Raw genomic sequence first — 14,103 nt, forward strand, 5'->3', positions numbered from 1 at the left:
TGAGGATATGCAGTGAAATATGTCCTGCAGGACAAAAAGTATTAAACCTGCCTGCAGCTAATGTAAGCTTGGTGCTGCTCTGGATATGGGTAATTTGGTATTCAGGAGCACAGATGACAGTCTGAATACCCCCTACCTTAATGATTTAACATTCAGATATCCATGATATGTATGATGCAGCAAAGTCATCTAATTGTATCACTATGGTGTTTCCTATTAATTCAAGAATAAAATATTTAAATAGAACATGCAGCATATGCTTCAGGGCTCACTCTTCCCTTTACTCTTCTGCTTTAAACAAAGGTAATGGGAGGGGTCCTAATAAAGCAGTCCTAAATAGTTAGTTAGTGTTATCTGGGAGATGATCAGTAATTCACCTGATGTTTAGGAAGGAACATTCAGGGCTTTAAGACTTCGGGTGGTACCTTTAAAGTCATCACAGAGCAATCACCACAACTAAAACAACCCAGATGAGGAAATGTGCTGTTTATTTAAGTGGTTTCAATAGTCCAATACGAGCTGGAGATTTAGAGTGGCAAAAACTACCCCACCCATCAAGTTAACTCACCGTGCTCGGAAGTTTTAAAGGGGATTGGTGGCAGTAAATCACGTGCAATACTCTGACACTTCGTTCAAAAAATGAAGTTAACACTTTTTAAATTGGGAGTTAATGCTTCCCCCCTATCCCAATCACGGGATAAACCCATGTGCAAGCTTCAGCACAAACCGATCAGCCGAGGGCTGTCTCTGGCAGCACAGCCAACCTAAGACACAGAGAAGGCTACGGGGGATCACGGAGACGAGGTTTGGGCAGTTTAAATAAGAAAACTGCTTTTGCCTTGCATCTCCTTTTTTTACAAAAATTTATCTTGGCTGTGGTTCACCTTTAATTTGGCACTTACTGCTGCTTTCTGCTTCAAACAGAAAATACTGAAACTGATCCATAGCAGATAAAAGCTAATTGCTGTAAGAGTGTTTGAGTTAATGGTCTCCTCAGCGGTAGCCTATTAAACTCAAATGCATAATTCATATCCCATTTTGGAGGAAAAAAAGGTAGAATAAGTTATTTAAATTATTATTGATCTCACCATTACTGTGTTCAAATTCAAAATATTGTTAAAAATTGTAATGTCTATATATAACAATACAATATTGATACCTTTCAAAAAAGCTATGCCTGCTAAAACCTAAATATAAACCACAAATTTATCAGTGAAGAGAGAGGAAAAAGGTGATTTTAATGCAGACAATTTAATCTGGTATTTGTTAAACAGTCTGCTGCCCAATCCCGGGCCAATCTTAATCTTTCCATCTTCAAGAACATGAGATATAAAATATATATATGCTTAAACTATGGATATGCCCTTAGCCGATTAAATAATTTCCTGGCCCAAACTTTCTTTCACACTGCTCTGTGATACAAAACGTGCCTTTCTGAGGCTTTTTTCCCTTTTCTTTCCTTAGGAGTGGTGAGGTTTCACTGCAGGAACAACTATACCTCATTTTACCTATGATGGGAAGCTACTGTGTGCTCATGCAACCTAGCTTATAGTTTTGCTTTCATTCGTAACTATGTGGTGTGTCCAGGGAAACTCCTGAGGAAAAATGTGATAAAATTGATGCACCACACTGTATGACAAACAGGTGGAGAAAAAAAGTCTGATTTATGACTTTTTTTCCCCTCCTTACAGGTAACTTGGTAGGCTCCTGTTTTTGTGGCATATGAGGTAATTGCAGGTTCTGAGGCTGGAAATAGAGGCAAGTTGGTCAATTCACTGCTGGGTCTGTTGTAAACCCTGGGACCAGTGATTTGGCTCACTGGACCCTGTGGCTCCTAAACTTCACTGGGACACACTGTGGAGCTTTTAAGGTGGTTCTGGTCTGGGTAGTTCCCAGCACTTCAGCCATCAATATCCACGTGGTGTGTAACATGTTCAGAAAACACAGCTTTTCTCTGATCTCTGAGTTGTTAATTTTGAGTATTTATTTGTATGATTGTGATGGGCTGTAGTTTTTGCTGCTGAAAGAGTAGGAGTTAGAACTATCAGTTTGTACTTGCAGAAACAGGAAAGAAATATGTTGGGAATTGAAATCTTACAAAAGGCTCATGATTGTCATTACTGTTGGAAAACATCTCAGCATAACAGGTGGGTCCCCAAGTCAGTCAGATAAATCAGATTATGATGTGAATGGAAATGCTGAAATCTGCAGGTTGCAGAGATTCTTTTCTTGGTATTCCTATCTGTCCTTGTATGTGATAAAACTGGCTCTTTAGTAAAACCTGGAGCAATTCCAGGTAAAGTAACTAAGATTTGATCCTTCTCTATATACAGCTATTGCTTAAGTAAGAAGAAACTTAAAAAAAAAATCCAAGCCCTCAGAAATATAATGTATAAAAGTGTGTAAGAAATTGTGTTATGTATGTATATTATACCTGTCTTTTTACACAGTAATTTGGCCAGAGTCCCACCAGAATCTATTTAAATGAAAGAGGGTTGGATAAAGAAAGAAGGCAAATAACTCTGCTTTTGTTCCTGGTATTCAGAGAAGCAGGGGCAGACAGAGGGAAATGCCTGGACTCCAGCAGGGGGTACATATTTAGAACTAGAAATCACATTTAGGTATTTGTCTGACCAAAAAATTTTCAATCTTGCTGTTCTCAGATTGAATATCCTTGTTTCCTGCTGTGCTTGAGACCAAGAGTCAGTTACCTGTTTTGTATTACAAAGTTACCTGTTTTGTATTACAATGATGAATCTTTAAGGGAAAATAATTGTCTGGAACAGTCTGGAGTCATGTTCCTGAAGAGTACTACCTACTAATTTTGGTTTGACAAAAGTTAAGTACTTGGAGGAAAGAAAACATTATGAACTGGGATGTTAATAACTTGACTTCTGAAAAACGTCACCAAGAAAGCCACTTCAGAGCAAAACTGAAGCCTAAACTTCCTTGTTTTGACTCATGCTCTGTTTATTCAGGCAATACCGCATGCTGTGGACCAACAGCTAATTCAGAACCGCACTTACATGCCAGTGTGAACTTCACTGAGAAGCCTCAGTACATCTCTGGTATCAGCCTGGCAGGATCCCTCCACTTCCAGATCTGCCAGTGTCCATCCTCCTAAGCAAGCGTGAATATTTAGAGCTTTGGGCGAGCAGAACAAAAGTGTTACTGTAGTTCTCACAGGCTGACCAATTTGCAATCCCAAGACCAGAGGATGCTAAAGGGATTTATCTGTCACTACCAGGATCTGTGGAGAAGAATGATGGAATACTAAATCAGGTTCTGTACTAGAATGGATGTGTTAAAACCAAGTTCCCTGAGAGCCTCAACTGATCATACCCCTTTAACAAAGGATATTAATTATGTACATTAAAGCAAGACTAAGGGTGTATTCTTTACATCATTTTATGATGTTATCATGCAAAGAACGTAGTAAAGGGACAAGTGAAACAATTCTAAACAAATATATTTGAAATGCAAAACTCAATTCAGTCAAAAAGTATATATTAACAGAAGTAAACAAAACAAAGTTGTGAAGAATATAAAAAAAATCCCTTTCCCCCTCCCCTTTTAAATTAAATATCCTGAAAACAACTTAGATAAAAGTTTTTTCTGCTCAAAACCTGTCAAGTGAAGTTTCAGATATTTCTCATGGCAGCAATGCAGCTTTTGATGGTTCAGCTAGCATTTACTGTCTGTTAGAGGCACATATATGATGGCAGAGCAGCAAAAATATTTTGCAGCTTTAAAATAAAGCTTTATGCAGATTCTAAGGCAAGATAAACAATTATGTCTTGTAAAATGTCACAAGTTAAGGAGGGGTTTCAGAAACATAGAACTGCAGTGTATACTTTATGTATGGAGAGTGGCCACTTCACCACCACTAGCAGGGCACTGTAAAGACATTGTATTCCACAATGCTGCTACCTTTTTATTATTATTTAGCAGGAGTGAAAAATGGGACTTAAGTCACTGTGCACTTTGTGCAAGATAACATGAAATTCTGGAACTGGAATATAGCACCTCTACTTTAGTGATTCCCTGTCACCACTGTACTTGGGCAGTAGCAGAGTGCTGTAAATTAGGATCACAGCACACAAAGCCTTTTGTCTGGTAGACAGATGGAACAACTAGTGGGACATACTTAAACGTCTCTGCCCTTTAGTTTCAGACTGCAGAGGAGCAGTTTACCTAAATTCTGCGATGTTCATCTACACTTGCTGTAAATGACCCTGAAAGCATACTCAAAGACTCACTTCAAGCTGTTTACATAAGAAGCATCCTTTCACATAACATTTTCAGATTGTGAAGGTTTAGTATTTATACAGCCTCTACAGATTTGTTGATTTCAAACAATCATTAATATATCAGGAAAGCATTAAATGTTTATTAGAATGCTTTTTTTCTTTTGGCTTATCTTATTTAAAATAAAAGCCTAAAGACAACTTAGACTTAAAACATATCAAGAGAAACTGGCTCATTGTTATATTACAGTCTAGGATTCATCTCAGTCTGCTTACACTGTGCAGTTACAAACTCCTCCTTTAAATTAACCTTTTGTTCCCATTACCTCATGGAATTATTCTCTTGCACTCTCCATAAGCCATAGTGTACAGTTGTCTGCAACTTGAGAATAACAAAAATATGAAAAATCTGGTTATTTGATCTTTCCATTCCAGGACAGCTTGCACTACTTGCAGCTAATGCAGATTCTGCCTGGTAGAGTGAAAGCAGCACTACAGCTGCAATAGAGGCTCACTGTTGTTTGTGTATCAGCGGCCCTTGCTCCACCTTAATTAGGAAAAACTCAGCAATGAGGTACCGCAGAAGTTGGCAAATCTCACTGTGATATATAAAGATTATAGCAGCAGCTTGTGTAGACAAGTAAACTCTGTTTGATCGGTATTCTTCAATTTAAAAAATCCAGTCATACACTGCAATTCACAACTTAAATACCAAACGGAATCATTTAATGGCATAGCGGAGACCAAGTCCCGCAGTTTGTGAATCCATGCGTTTACACCAGGATCTCTTCCACAGCACAGAGCTGCCTCCGCAGTCAGTCCCAGCAAGTGATTCTTTCCTGCTCGGGGATCAGGCTCCAGTTGGGCGAAGGCTTGTCAGTCGCCAGCCAGTCAAAGTCATCCACCAGGTTCCAGTTGTTACTGTCTCTGTCCAGCCCGGACGACTCGAAATCCTTCTCGATACCCGGGTAGCTCCAGTAGTAAGGGGCGAAGGAGACCTCAGAGCAGCCCTCGATGACGGCCCGGCTGGTCACCTGCACGTAGAAGCGGCAGCCGCGGGTGCGGTGTGTGCGGAGCTGCTGGCAGGCCAGCGTCAGCAGGCAGTCGCTGCAGCCGTCCACCAGCACGGAGGTAGACACGGGCCCGCAGAGCACGGTGCAGCCACGGCAGTCGCGCACTCGCAGCGTGTTGGGGTTGCCGCGGAGCCGCACCCGGCAGCCGCGCAGCTCCGACAACAGCACGTCCCGCTGCCGCAGCTCCGCGGGGCCGAGCTCCAGCTCCGCGTCCTGGGCGCCGCTGAACCCGCACAGCGGCTCCCCGCCCGGCTCCCCCTCGGCCAAGCCGGGCCCGGGCGCGGCGGGGGCCGGCGGGGCGGGCTCGGCGAGGCGCGGGGCGCTGCCCGGGGCCGCTTCTTTCTTGAGGGCACGGAAGGCGAATTTCTTCTTGGGCTGCAGCTGCTGCCTCCGCGCCGCCAAGTCCCCCTGCAGCCGCGCAACGGCCTCCTGCCCCTGCCGCACCTCGTAGGGCGCAAGGAACCGCACGCTGCCCGTCAGCAGCTTCTGCAGCGCCTGCAGTCGGCCGGCCGCCTCCTCCAGCGCCCCCGCCGCCAGCAGCCCCTCCACGGCCTCCCGCTCCCGGGCGAAGGCGGCCAGGAAGAACTCGCTCTGCTCCTCCTTCACCACCTGCGCCTCCTTCTTCTGCCGCTGCCGCTCCACGCCCTGCTGCCGCTCCGCTTCCCGGCGCTGCAACCGCTCCGGCAGCACCACGGCGGCGGAGCCCGCGGCCACCTCGGGCTGCGACGGAGCCCCCACGCCCGCCGCCTCTCCCGGCGCCGCCATCTTGCCCGCTCCCCTCCCCTGCGGTCACTAAGCCACGCACCGATTGGCTACCGGCAGCCCCGGCTGCGTCGCCGCCGCCGATTGGCGGGCCGGGGGGCTCGCGGCGGGAGAGGGCGGGAGGGCCAGGGGGAGGGGTCTCCCGCGGTCTTAAAGGGGCCGCCGCCTCTCCGCGGGATGGGGTGAGTGTTCGTGGCAGGTGCTGCGCGCCGTGGGTTATCCCGCTTCCCAAATTAGCGCCCGGGATATAAATAACCCCATGCCCCGCTCCCTGTCGTGCGAGCGCGTAACTGCCTGCTTCTTCCCGCCCTTCTGCTGCCTTCCCCCCTGGCCGCCTCCTCCCCCCCGCCGCTCTCAGGCCGCGCCCGCGACGGGGAGCGGGGCCGGCCCTGGGCTTGGAGCTCCCGCGGGCGGGGGGGCGCGGGGAAGGGGCGGCTCGGAGCAGGGGCGGGCGGGAGGCGGCAGGGCCCAGCTCAGCGCTCCACCTGCTGCCCTGAGCCGCCCCTGTGCCCTGGAGGCGTCGGGCGGTCCCGGCCCCTGCCCGGGTGGGGTCCCTGGGCAGCTTCACAGGGCCAGCGCCTCGGGGGGGTTGCGTAAACGCAGTGTGTTAACAGACCTTCCCTGTTGTTCCCCCCTCTCGCAGGGAAGGGGCTGTAGAAAAGGCTGCTAATCCTTGCAGGTAACTGCAAAGGTGCTGCCGGGTGCATCGTTTCCTTCTTAGCGGCTTGTTTGTTTTCTGGAGTGTTTTGTTTCAGAAGAGAGTTCAGTTCTTGAGGGGGAACGTGGGAGCAAATGCCTATGGATTACTGTGCTCTCGAGGGAGGACTGTGTGAGTAATCCACAGAGGCCTATATGGAAACACAGGAAGGAAGACTTTGAGTGCCTTTTATAATTGGTAGATGTATTTTAAGTAAATTTGCAGCAGGGACCAGAAATGAAGTACACCTGGCTACAAAGTAAAAACAGTGACCGTCATTCTGCCGTATTCATTTGAGAACTGCTCTTCTATTTACTGGAATGTTAACTTTTGCAAAGAAAGTTAACGCAAAGCACTCTTTTTTAAACATATGAAAAAAAATTTAACTCCTGTCCATTTCTACAAATACCATCTCCCTTCCCTGGTCACTTCAAAGTTAAAAATTAACATAGGACCTAAAACTATCAATTGAAACAAAAAGGTGGTAAACCTAAAGTAGATAATCTGAATTTCAGTTACTGTCCTCTGTTTGGTAATAGCATGAGTTTTTTGCTTAATGTTCTTGTTTGGAAGTATAGGTTGTTATTCCCTTTAAGGTTAGCATTTGGAGGTAGCCTTAGCTTGAAAGTAGACATTTTCTGTTTCCTGAGAAATGTGGTTAAACACAATACTGTTAGAGTGTATGGAGTACCTGAACCTTATATGTGATAGTGTCAGCCCAGTTAGGTGACTGAAGAAAACCAGTGAAATGTCTTTAATCCTTTCAGTGCATGAAGGACTTGCCCTAAAATAGAGAATATTCCTTCCTTAACATTGTTAAAATATAAAATAAGGAGATTGAAAGGAATTGTTGTGTAACAGTAGCACTTTGGAGCAGGTTGGACGGGCAGTAGGATGGGTAACTTTGTGGCCGACGCACTACAGCTCTTACAACATTACACCTGTCACAACACTGCAATGTTAATGGTCCAGAATTTTGCTTAACTTGCAGAAGGAGTATGTTCAATCATGAAAAAGGAAGGGTATCTTGAAATATTGTTGCTTGATTTTTTTTTTTTTTCCTACCAATGTGTTTATATGAAACTTTTAGTAAGTCTTAGGCATTTTTTTCTAATAAAGTCATATCTGCTCCTGCAGTAATTGCAGCAATGTTCCATTAGACAGGCATATGGTGCAGTTAATTCACTGTAATAAAAAAAATAATTCCTTATTTCCATGGTGTTTTGTCAGAAAGATGTGTAAGTTTCCTTTTACCTAGCAGGCTTTTTTTGCCTCTGTGCTCCCATGAGACTAGGTAATACAGGTGGTAACAGTGATGTGCTTATCCCACAGAATATTATTATGATCCCATATAATTAATATTATTATTTACTCCATAAATAAGAATATTGACAGAAAAAGACTTTTGCTGTTTCTCACTATGCATGAATGCTCCTGGAATATGGCTTTGGTATTGTTACACAGATGTGACCCAGTAGATGAAATGCAGCGGGTAAGACAACTTTATATATGGGGAGATTGCAAGCAAACACTGGTGTACACAGCACAAAATAAATGTTAAGTATTTTATGCTGTAGTATAATAACTTATTATTTTACTTGGGCACTTAGAAAGCTAGGCATTCTAAATTGGTCTTTTTATAGGTGATTGGAGGATTAATGAGGACCAGATACCCTTGTAAATAGGAGCTTCTGGGAGCGACTGGAATCTTTTCACCTTACTAGTGTGCACAAAAAACCCCCAGACATAAGAAGGTGAAACATATGACCATAATGAAAAATTAAAAAGGGAGCAGTAACATTCTTCCAACTGCTTCATCTTGATTTTCCAAAATTACTTTCCACACTTACAATTTGAGGTTTTGGTATAATTGATATTGGCATGGATATATCTCTATATATTTTTTGTGGTCATACAAAGACTCAATTTTCTTCCTGACTTTGCTAGCAGTAACTTCTATGTTTTCAGGCTGCATAGTGTGCTCCATTAAAAGCCATAGGGAACAGAAGATTTATACACTTTCCCAAACAGTAACCACGTGAATAAAATGTAAGCCTTGTAGCTCAGGCTTGGACTCATTTGGGTAAGCTGCAACAAGCAGTTTGGCTGTTTGAGGATATTAGATAAAAGTAAGGTACAAAATTCTGTGTTATACTTTTTTCCTATTTTTTTGTCCCCTCTTGTTCCCCTCTGGTTTGCAAGTAGATAGTAGTCATTTCAGTAAGGCTTTTTACCATTGTTTGGACTGTACAGTGTCATTTGTTTTATGTGAAGTTGCAGGTTGCACTTGCTTACTTTGATTTAGCGCTGTGAAACTCCAAAACGTAAGCTCCGTTATGTGTGCTTCCATGTTTAAATCTGTGTCCCATGGTTGTCACTCTTGACTGCTACCTACCTGAAATATTTCGTACTGATTTAATATAGCTCAACAGTATTAACTTACGGCCTTTTCAAGTGAGATGTATTGTGTAGTTCAGGTGAAGGTTCAAGATCTTGTCTTGTTCCATCATTATTTTAAGAAAAGTGGGGAGTAAAAGCAAGATCCGCAAAGGCAACTGGGTGTCTGGCCTCATAATAATGGATTCTTACACCTGAGCTTGTAAAAGTCCAGAATCCCATAGTTGTGGTGTGATCTTGAGATGTGGATTTGGACTCTCTCAAGCAGAGGAAGTCAGTAGAGTTATTCCTTATCACCTGTATGTATTCCCAGCAGGGACGACTTTATTCCAAAGTGTGTAACGCATGTGTGTTGCACTGTTACACACCCAGAAAATGCTATTTTGTCTTTTAGCTGTGTTTTCAAGAAAAGCAGCAGGCTCTGTGCCTTGCATGGAGCTCTTATCTGATAGATGCGATCTCTGCCTGTTAGATTGAGTTTCTGCAGAAGAGATTAGCAGGGTAACGCAATTACTTCTGGCTACAAAGTAGGTACTTCAGCGGCTTGCACAACCACGGTATTCTACTGATGGTTTTAGTAAGGGCGCTTTGAACTTCTCTGGCACTGTGATCAGGCATTAAAGATGTAAGCCATATTATGATTCATTTAAGATACTAGGCTGCACATTTTTCACGGTGGAATAGGGCTTCATTAAAAGTGAATGTTGAGTCACTGTATCTCTGTTCTTTTGGAAAAAAAATAAATTCCTTTAACGTTACGTTTGGCATAATGGTTGTTTCTTAAAAAGCTTTTGTTTGCACACAAATTTTGTGCTTTATATATTTGGCCATGTGGAAAGGCAAGACAATGTAAAATACATGTGTTTTTAAATCACTAATTAGAGAGAGCTAAAACTATAAAACTTATTTGGTGCAACTTAATTGCTGTGAGTAATGCAAAAGCTTTGAAATGTAATCCTTGGGAATGCTTAAGATACTAATTATATTCCGACCAATCAAGGTGCACTTGTTTTGAAACTAGTCTGAGCTGGTCCCTTCTGAGAACCTGGTATTTCCAATGCCAAAGGTAGAGAAACAGTAATTTATACAAAAATGAGTTATCCTTCAAAACCAGGGACAGACTTCAAAGCATAATATTTTATGACAACAGGCACTTCCAGATGAACAAAGCAAGGCCCAAATATGCTAAACACAAGAGCTCGGGAGCAGAAAATCACTTAGGTTTGGTCCAGGCCTAGCTGCTGACTGATATTTAGAATCCTAACTTGCTAATTGACTGTACTTAAATTCTGAAGACCTAGCATGTAAGCTACAGATGCTGTTTTATGGACTCTCCTTTTGGGGCAATTCTATTAGTTATAGAGTTTTTAAGAGATTTTTTTCAGTGCCTCGCTTTACACTTCAGATGCTTTTACAATTATTTCTTTTTAATGCATTTCAAAAAACTAAGATTATTGGAGTAAGCAGTTCAATGGACCACCGAGGTTCAACAGCATATCAAAATTTTCCATTTGGAAATTGTGAATCTTGATTGCAAACATATTCCATTTCTTTTTCTGAACAATTTAAGTAGAATTAACTTCAAGTAATTGTATTCAAATTTTTCTATTAATTCTTCTGTAGTATATTCCTTAATGGATAAAACTAAACTTGTATTCTTTTGTCATTTATTCACCTTACAAAAAAGTCTGTCAGCTATCATTTTGAATGAGGGAATCCCTCCTCCTATTATTAGCATTTGTTCTTCAATCTAAATCTGAGCATAAATTCCAGTCATATTGATACACTTTCTAGTGATAATACAAAGACTACTTTTACATCAGTCTTCATTCGTATCCAAACCTTAGCCAGTTGGTTTCATTGCAGGGACTCAGAAATGTCCAAGTAAAACTATTTTGTCTCAAAAGCTGTGACTTAGGTGGTGCTTTATTCATAATGTCCCTTCTGTTCCTCCTTTTTGTCTTGTCCTTATACAAGAATAGCTTAGCATGTTTGCGTTTCTGTCATGAACACAAATGCTTTTTGGCTCTTCCACTGTGTTTCTGTATCCCTGTAATGCCTCGTATCATGTTTTAGGTATCCCTTTTTTTGCTTAGGTTCCTTCCGTTATTATTTATTTGATTTTTAATTTTTTTTTTTACATCATCTACAATACCTCAGTTGTATCAGGAATGGTTCTTTTGTTACTTTCATTGCTTGGGTGCTGTTTTTAATAACTACTAGTTTTAATTAAAAAAAAAAACCAACCAACCAACCTCGTGCCCATCTATTCGTTAACATACTCCTTCGTATTTCAGTATCCTTACCTGTTTTTTTCCTCATTCATCTATCCTAGCCAAAGTAACTATGAATATTATAGAAGGTTCTCCCAATTTCTGCCATCATTTTTAGTTCAAATTCTTCTAAAAATTTTGGTGGTGTTAGTTGTGGAAGATTATTTCTCCAGGTAAAGATCTCTCTCTAGAGGTGGGGTTTTTTTTCCTGATACTTTTTAATGGCTGAATATCTTCAGATTATTCTAACTTGGAAGTGAAAGCTATTAATCTTTCAAGCTTAACTCTCCTTTTTAAGGTATTCTAAGCTGAAGAATATGATACTCTATTTAAATAACCTAGAGCATGATATAGTTATTCTTGATCTGTTCCAGTAATAATTTTGAATTGCCATTTGTTTCAATGGGAGCTCCAGTCACCATATATTCTGTCATTTTATTTAATTGTCTTCCATATGTCAGATCCCCATTTCAAAGAAGCACAGTTCTCCAAAATCTGTTCTTTAGATTCATCACAGAACAGCCCTGTTGGCCTTCACCCAATCTCCAGTCACTGAAACCTGTCTGTCTTCTGGTGTTGGTGTACATCTCTTGTTCTGAGGTTCATTCTTCGTTACCTCATCTTACTACTTACATATTAAACAATCACCCCTTAAGATACCTATTGGTTACATCTGTCTTTGGTAGGATGATTGATACTGGAGTCATACAGCTTTACAAGTTACATCATGAAATTGTGGCCCAGGTTTTGTAAGTACTGTTTTGTGTTCGCAAGGCATGGTATCAAGCTGAACCTCTTAACGTTTAGATAATTTTTACCGGTGAGTCATCAAAATATTCGTGGCAATTGTTCAAAATTTGCTACAGATGTTGAGCTTAATTTTTCATGTGGATTGTTACATTTATATTCCAAGTTAAAATCCTTCGTGCCACTGTATTTGGGTGCCCTACTTTTCAAGTGTGACCTCTGCATCTCTATTGCGCTTGTACCCTTTAATGATGACCTATTTGTTCCTGTGCCTTCAAGCTTAGAGTTATTTATTCTTATCTAAGTTAGTAATTAATAAAGCAGTATGTAGATAGATAAATGGTGCGACTGGTGATGAGCTGACACAAGACACATGTTAAGGGATGGAGAGATAAAGAAACATGGGAGGAACAAGTGCCATCAATAGAGGTGAAACACTCGGTCTGAGGAAGCAAGGCTGCAGTGGAGTAAATGGTGTTCTTTTCTGTCCAATATACCTCAGAAGGGATGCAGCAAGTATGCATGCAAGAATCTTTGGGATAACTGTGGAATTAATTCCTCTAATGTACTAGCTTAGTTCTTAAATTCTTCATTATGAATCTACTGCTGTTTAATCTTCTTTTGGGGTACTAATTTATGATTGCACAAGAACTGGAATGTGTGTGATGCAGACCTGGAGAAATGGGCTGAATAACAATAAAGTGACTTGATCTAGGAGAAACTTGGAGACAGAATGAATGAGAGTGTTCTGTACCCCCTTATTTACTCCCTCTCAATATCTAAGTGTAGTTTTCACTTCTTCACACTCTATCACTTCAGGGTGATGTATCTCAGATCACTCCAAATGTCATTTGGTGTCTTTATACACCTATGAGAGTGGTATTTGCCAAATAGCATGGTCACAGTTTGACAGCTGATGTCAAAATACAGCCAAATAGTAAGTTGTGTGACGGGTGCACATGACGTTCCTGGTAGCTGCTATTAGACCAACGTCTGTCTTCTAAGATTTCTCTTACTCCTTTTGACACTGGTCTTGCCTTTCTTCTCATGCTTATTTCCCCTTACTCCTTATGAAGCTGCTACAGGAAAACGAATTCATGTGATTGTGGAAGTTATTAAGAGAGAGCAACTGATTGTGCATTATATGTAATTGGAGAATAGGACTCTGGTTGAAGATGACAGTTCTGAGCAGATAGCCTTGGGGCAGAGGAATTTTGATGTATAAGGGTCCCTTCTATTAATGCAGTGAGGCAATGAGAAGAGGGGCAATCTCTTGGGGCAATGACACCCAGTTCAGAAACACCAAATGATCCTCTTAAAGTGTGGTATCTCACACCAAAAAGAGTATTTCTTTACACACAGAGTCTGGAAAAATCTGTAGTACATCAGAAAGGGATAAAATTACAGCTGATGACTGCATTCAGACCTTTTAGTATTAAAGGTGACATTAAGTGCATATTTCAATATGACTGATAAAGTTACATCCATCTCTTTCTACCTAAGCCAATTTTGTATCTGAACAGATATAGCAAATACAGATACACATGCAAATTTACTTTATAGACTGTACAGTGTGTTCTGGTTTGGTTTTGTCCACTCAGGGGCAATGTAAAGGGTTTCCATTCTTTCCATTCACCGACTTGTGTGGATCTGGAGAAAGCTGGTTGCTGTAGGGTGCTTTATTGTATAGATGATATTAGCTCTCCTTCCCTTTTTGTACTGTACCTGCTCAGTAACATTATTGTCAATGCTGCTTTGAAGCATCATTCAACGAAAGTAAGTGTAAACTATGGTACCATCATGGAAAATTTACGTAAGATTCGTTTGTGTTTCTTATGATAAGAGAATGTATTCAAAATCATTTGTCCTCCTTTCTCCAGTTCCTTCTTTGTATCGTATTGCCTACT

General features: G+C 41.6%; 2 protein-coding genes across 2 annotated transcripts in view; one reads left to right on the top strand and one right to left on the bottom strand.

The window, feature by feature from the left end:
* Positions 1-3,450: 3,450 nt before the first annotated feature.
* On the bottom strand, positions 3,451-6,113 carry TBCC (tubulin folding cofactor C). The gene has a single exon (XM_027750315.2). It carries the CDS (start codon positions 6,083-6,085, stop codon positions 5,063-5,065), a length of 1,023 nt encoding a protein of 340 aa, XP_027606116.1. The 5' UTR covers positions 6,086-6,113; the 3' UTR covers positions 3,451-5,062.
* A 138-nt stretch (positions 6,114-6,251) lies between these two features.
* The window catches only part of BICRAL (BRD4 interacting chromatin remodeling complex associated protein like), a 43,818-nt gene continuing 35,966 nt past the window's right edge, over positions 6,252-14,103 (top strand). The window contains exon 1 of the mRNA XM_039386954.1: positions 6,252-6,264. The gene's annotated coding sequence lies outside the window, so the exon portion shown is untranslated. The remainder of the gene's footprint in view (positions 6,265-14,103) is intronic.

The sequence above is a fragment of the Pipra filicauda genome, unplaced genomic scaffold, assembly GCF_003945595.2.
Source record: "Pipra filicauda isolate LSUMZ 115617 unplaced genomic scaffold, ASM394559v2 scaffold51_size4534324_pilon, whole genome shotgun sequence".
NCBI classification, from domain to species: Eukaryota; Metazoa; Chordata; class Aves; order Passeriformes; family Pipridae; genus Pipra; species Pipra filicauda.

What these genes read in the sequence shown, in the direction of transcription:
- TBCC (XM_027750315.2), bottom strand. Translation starts at nt 6,085, where the DNA reads ATGGCGGCGCCGGGAGAGGCGGCGGGCGTGGGGGCTCCGTCGCAGCCC.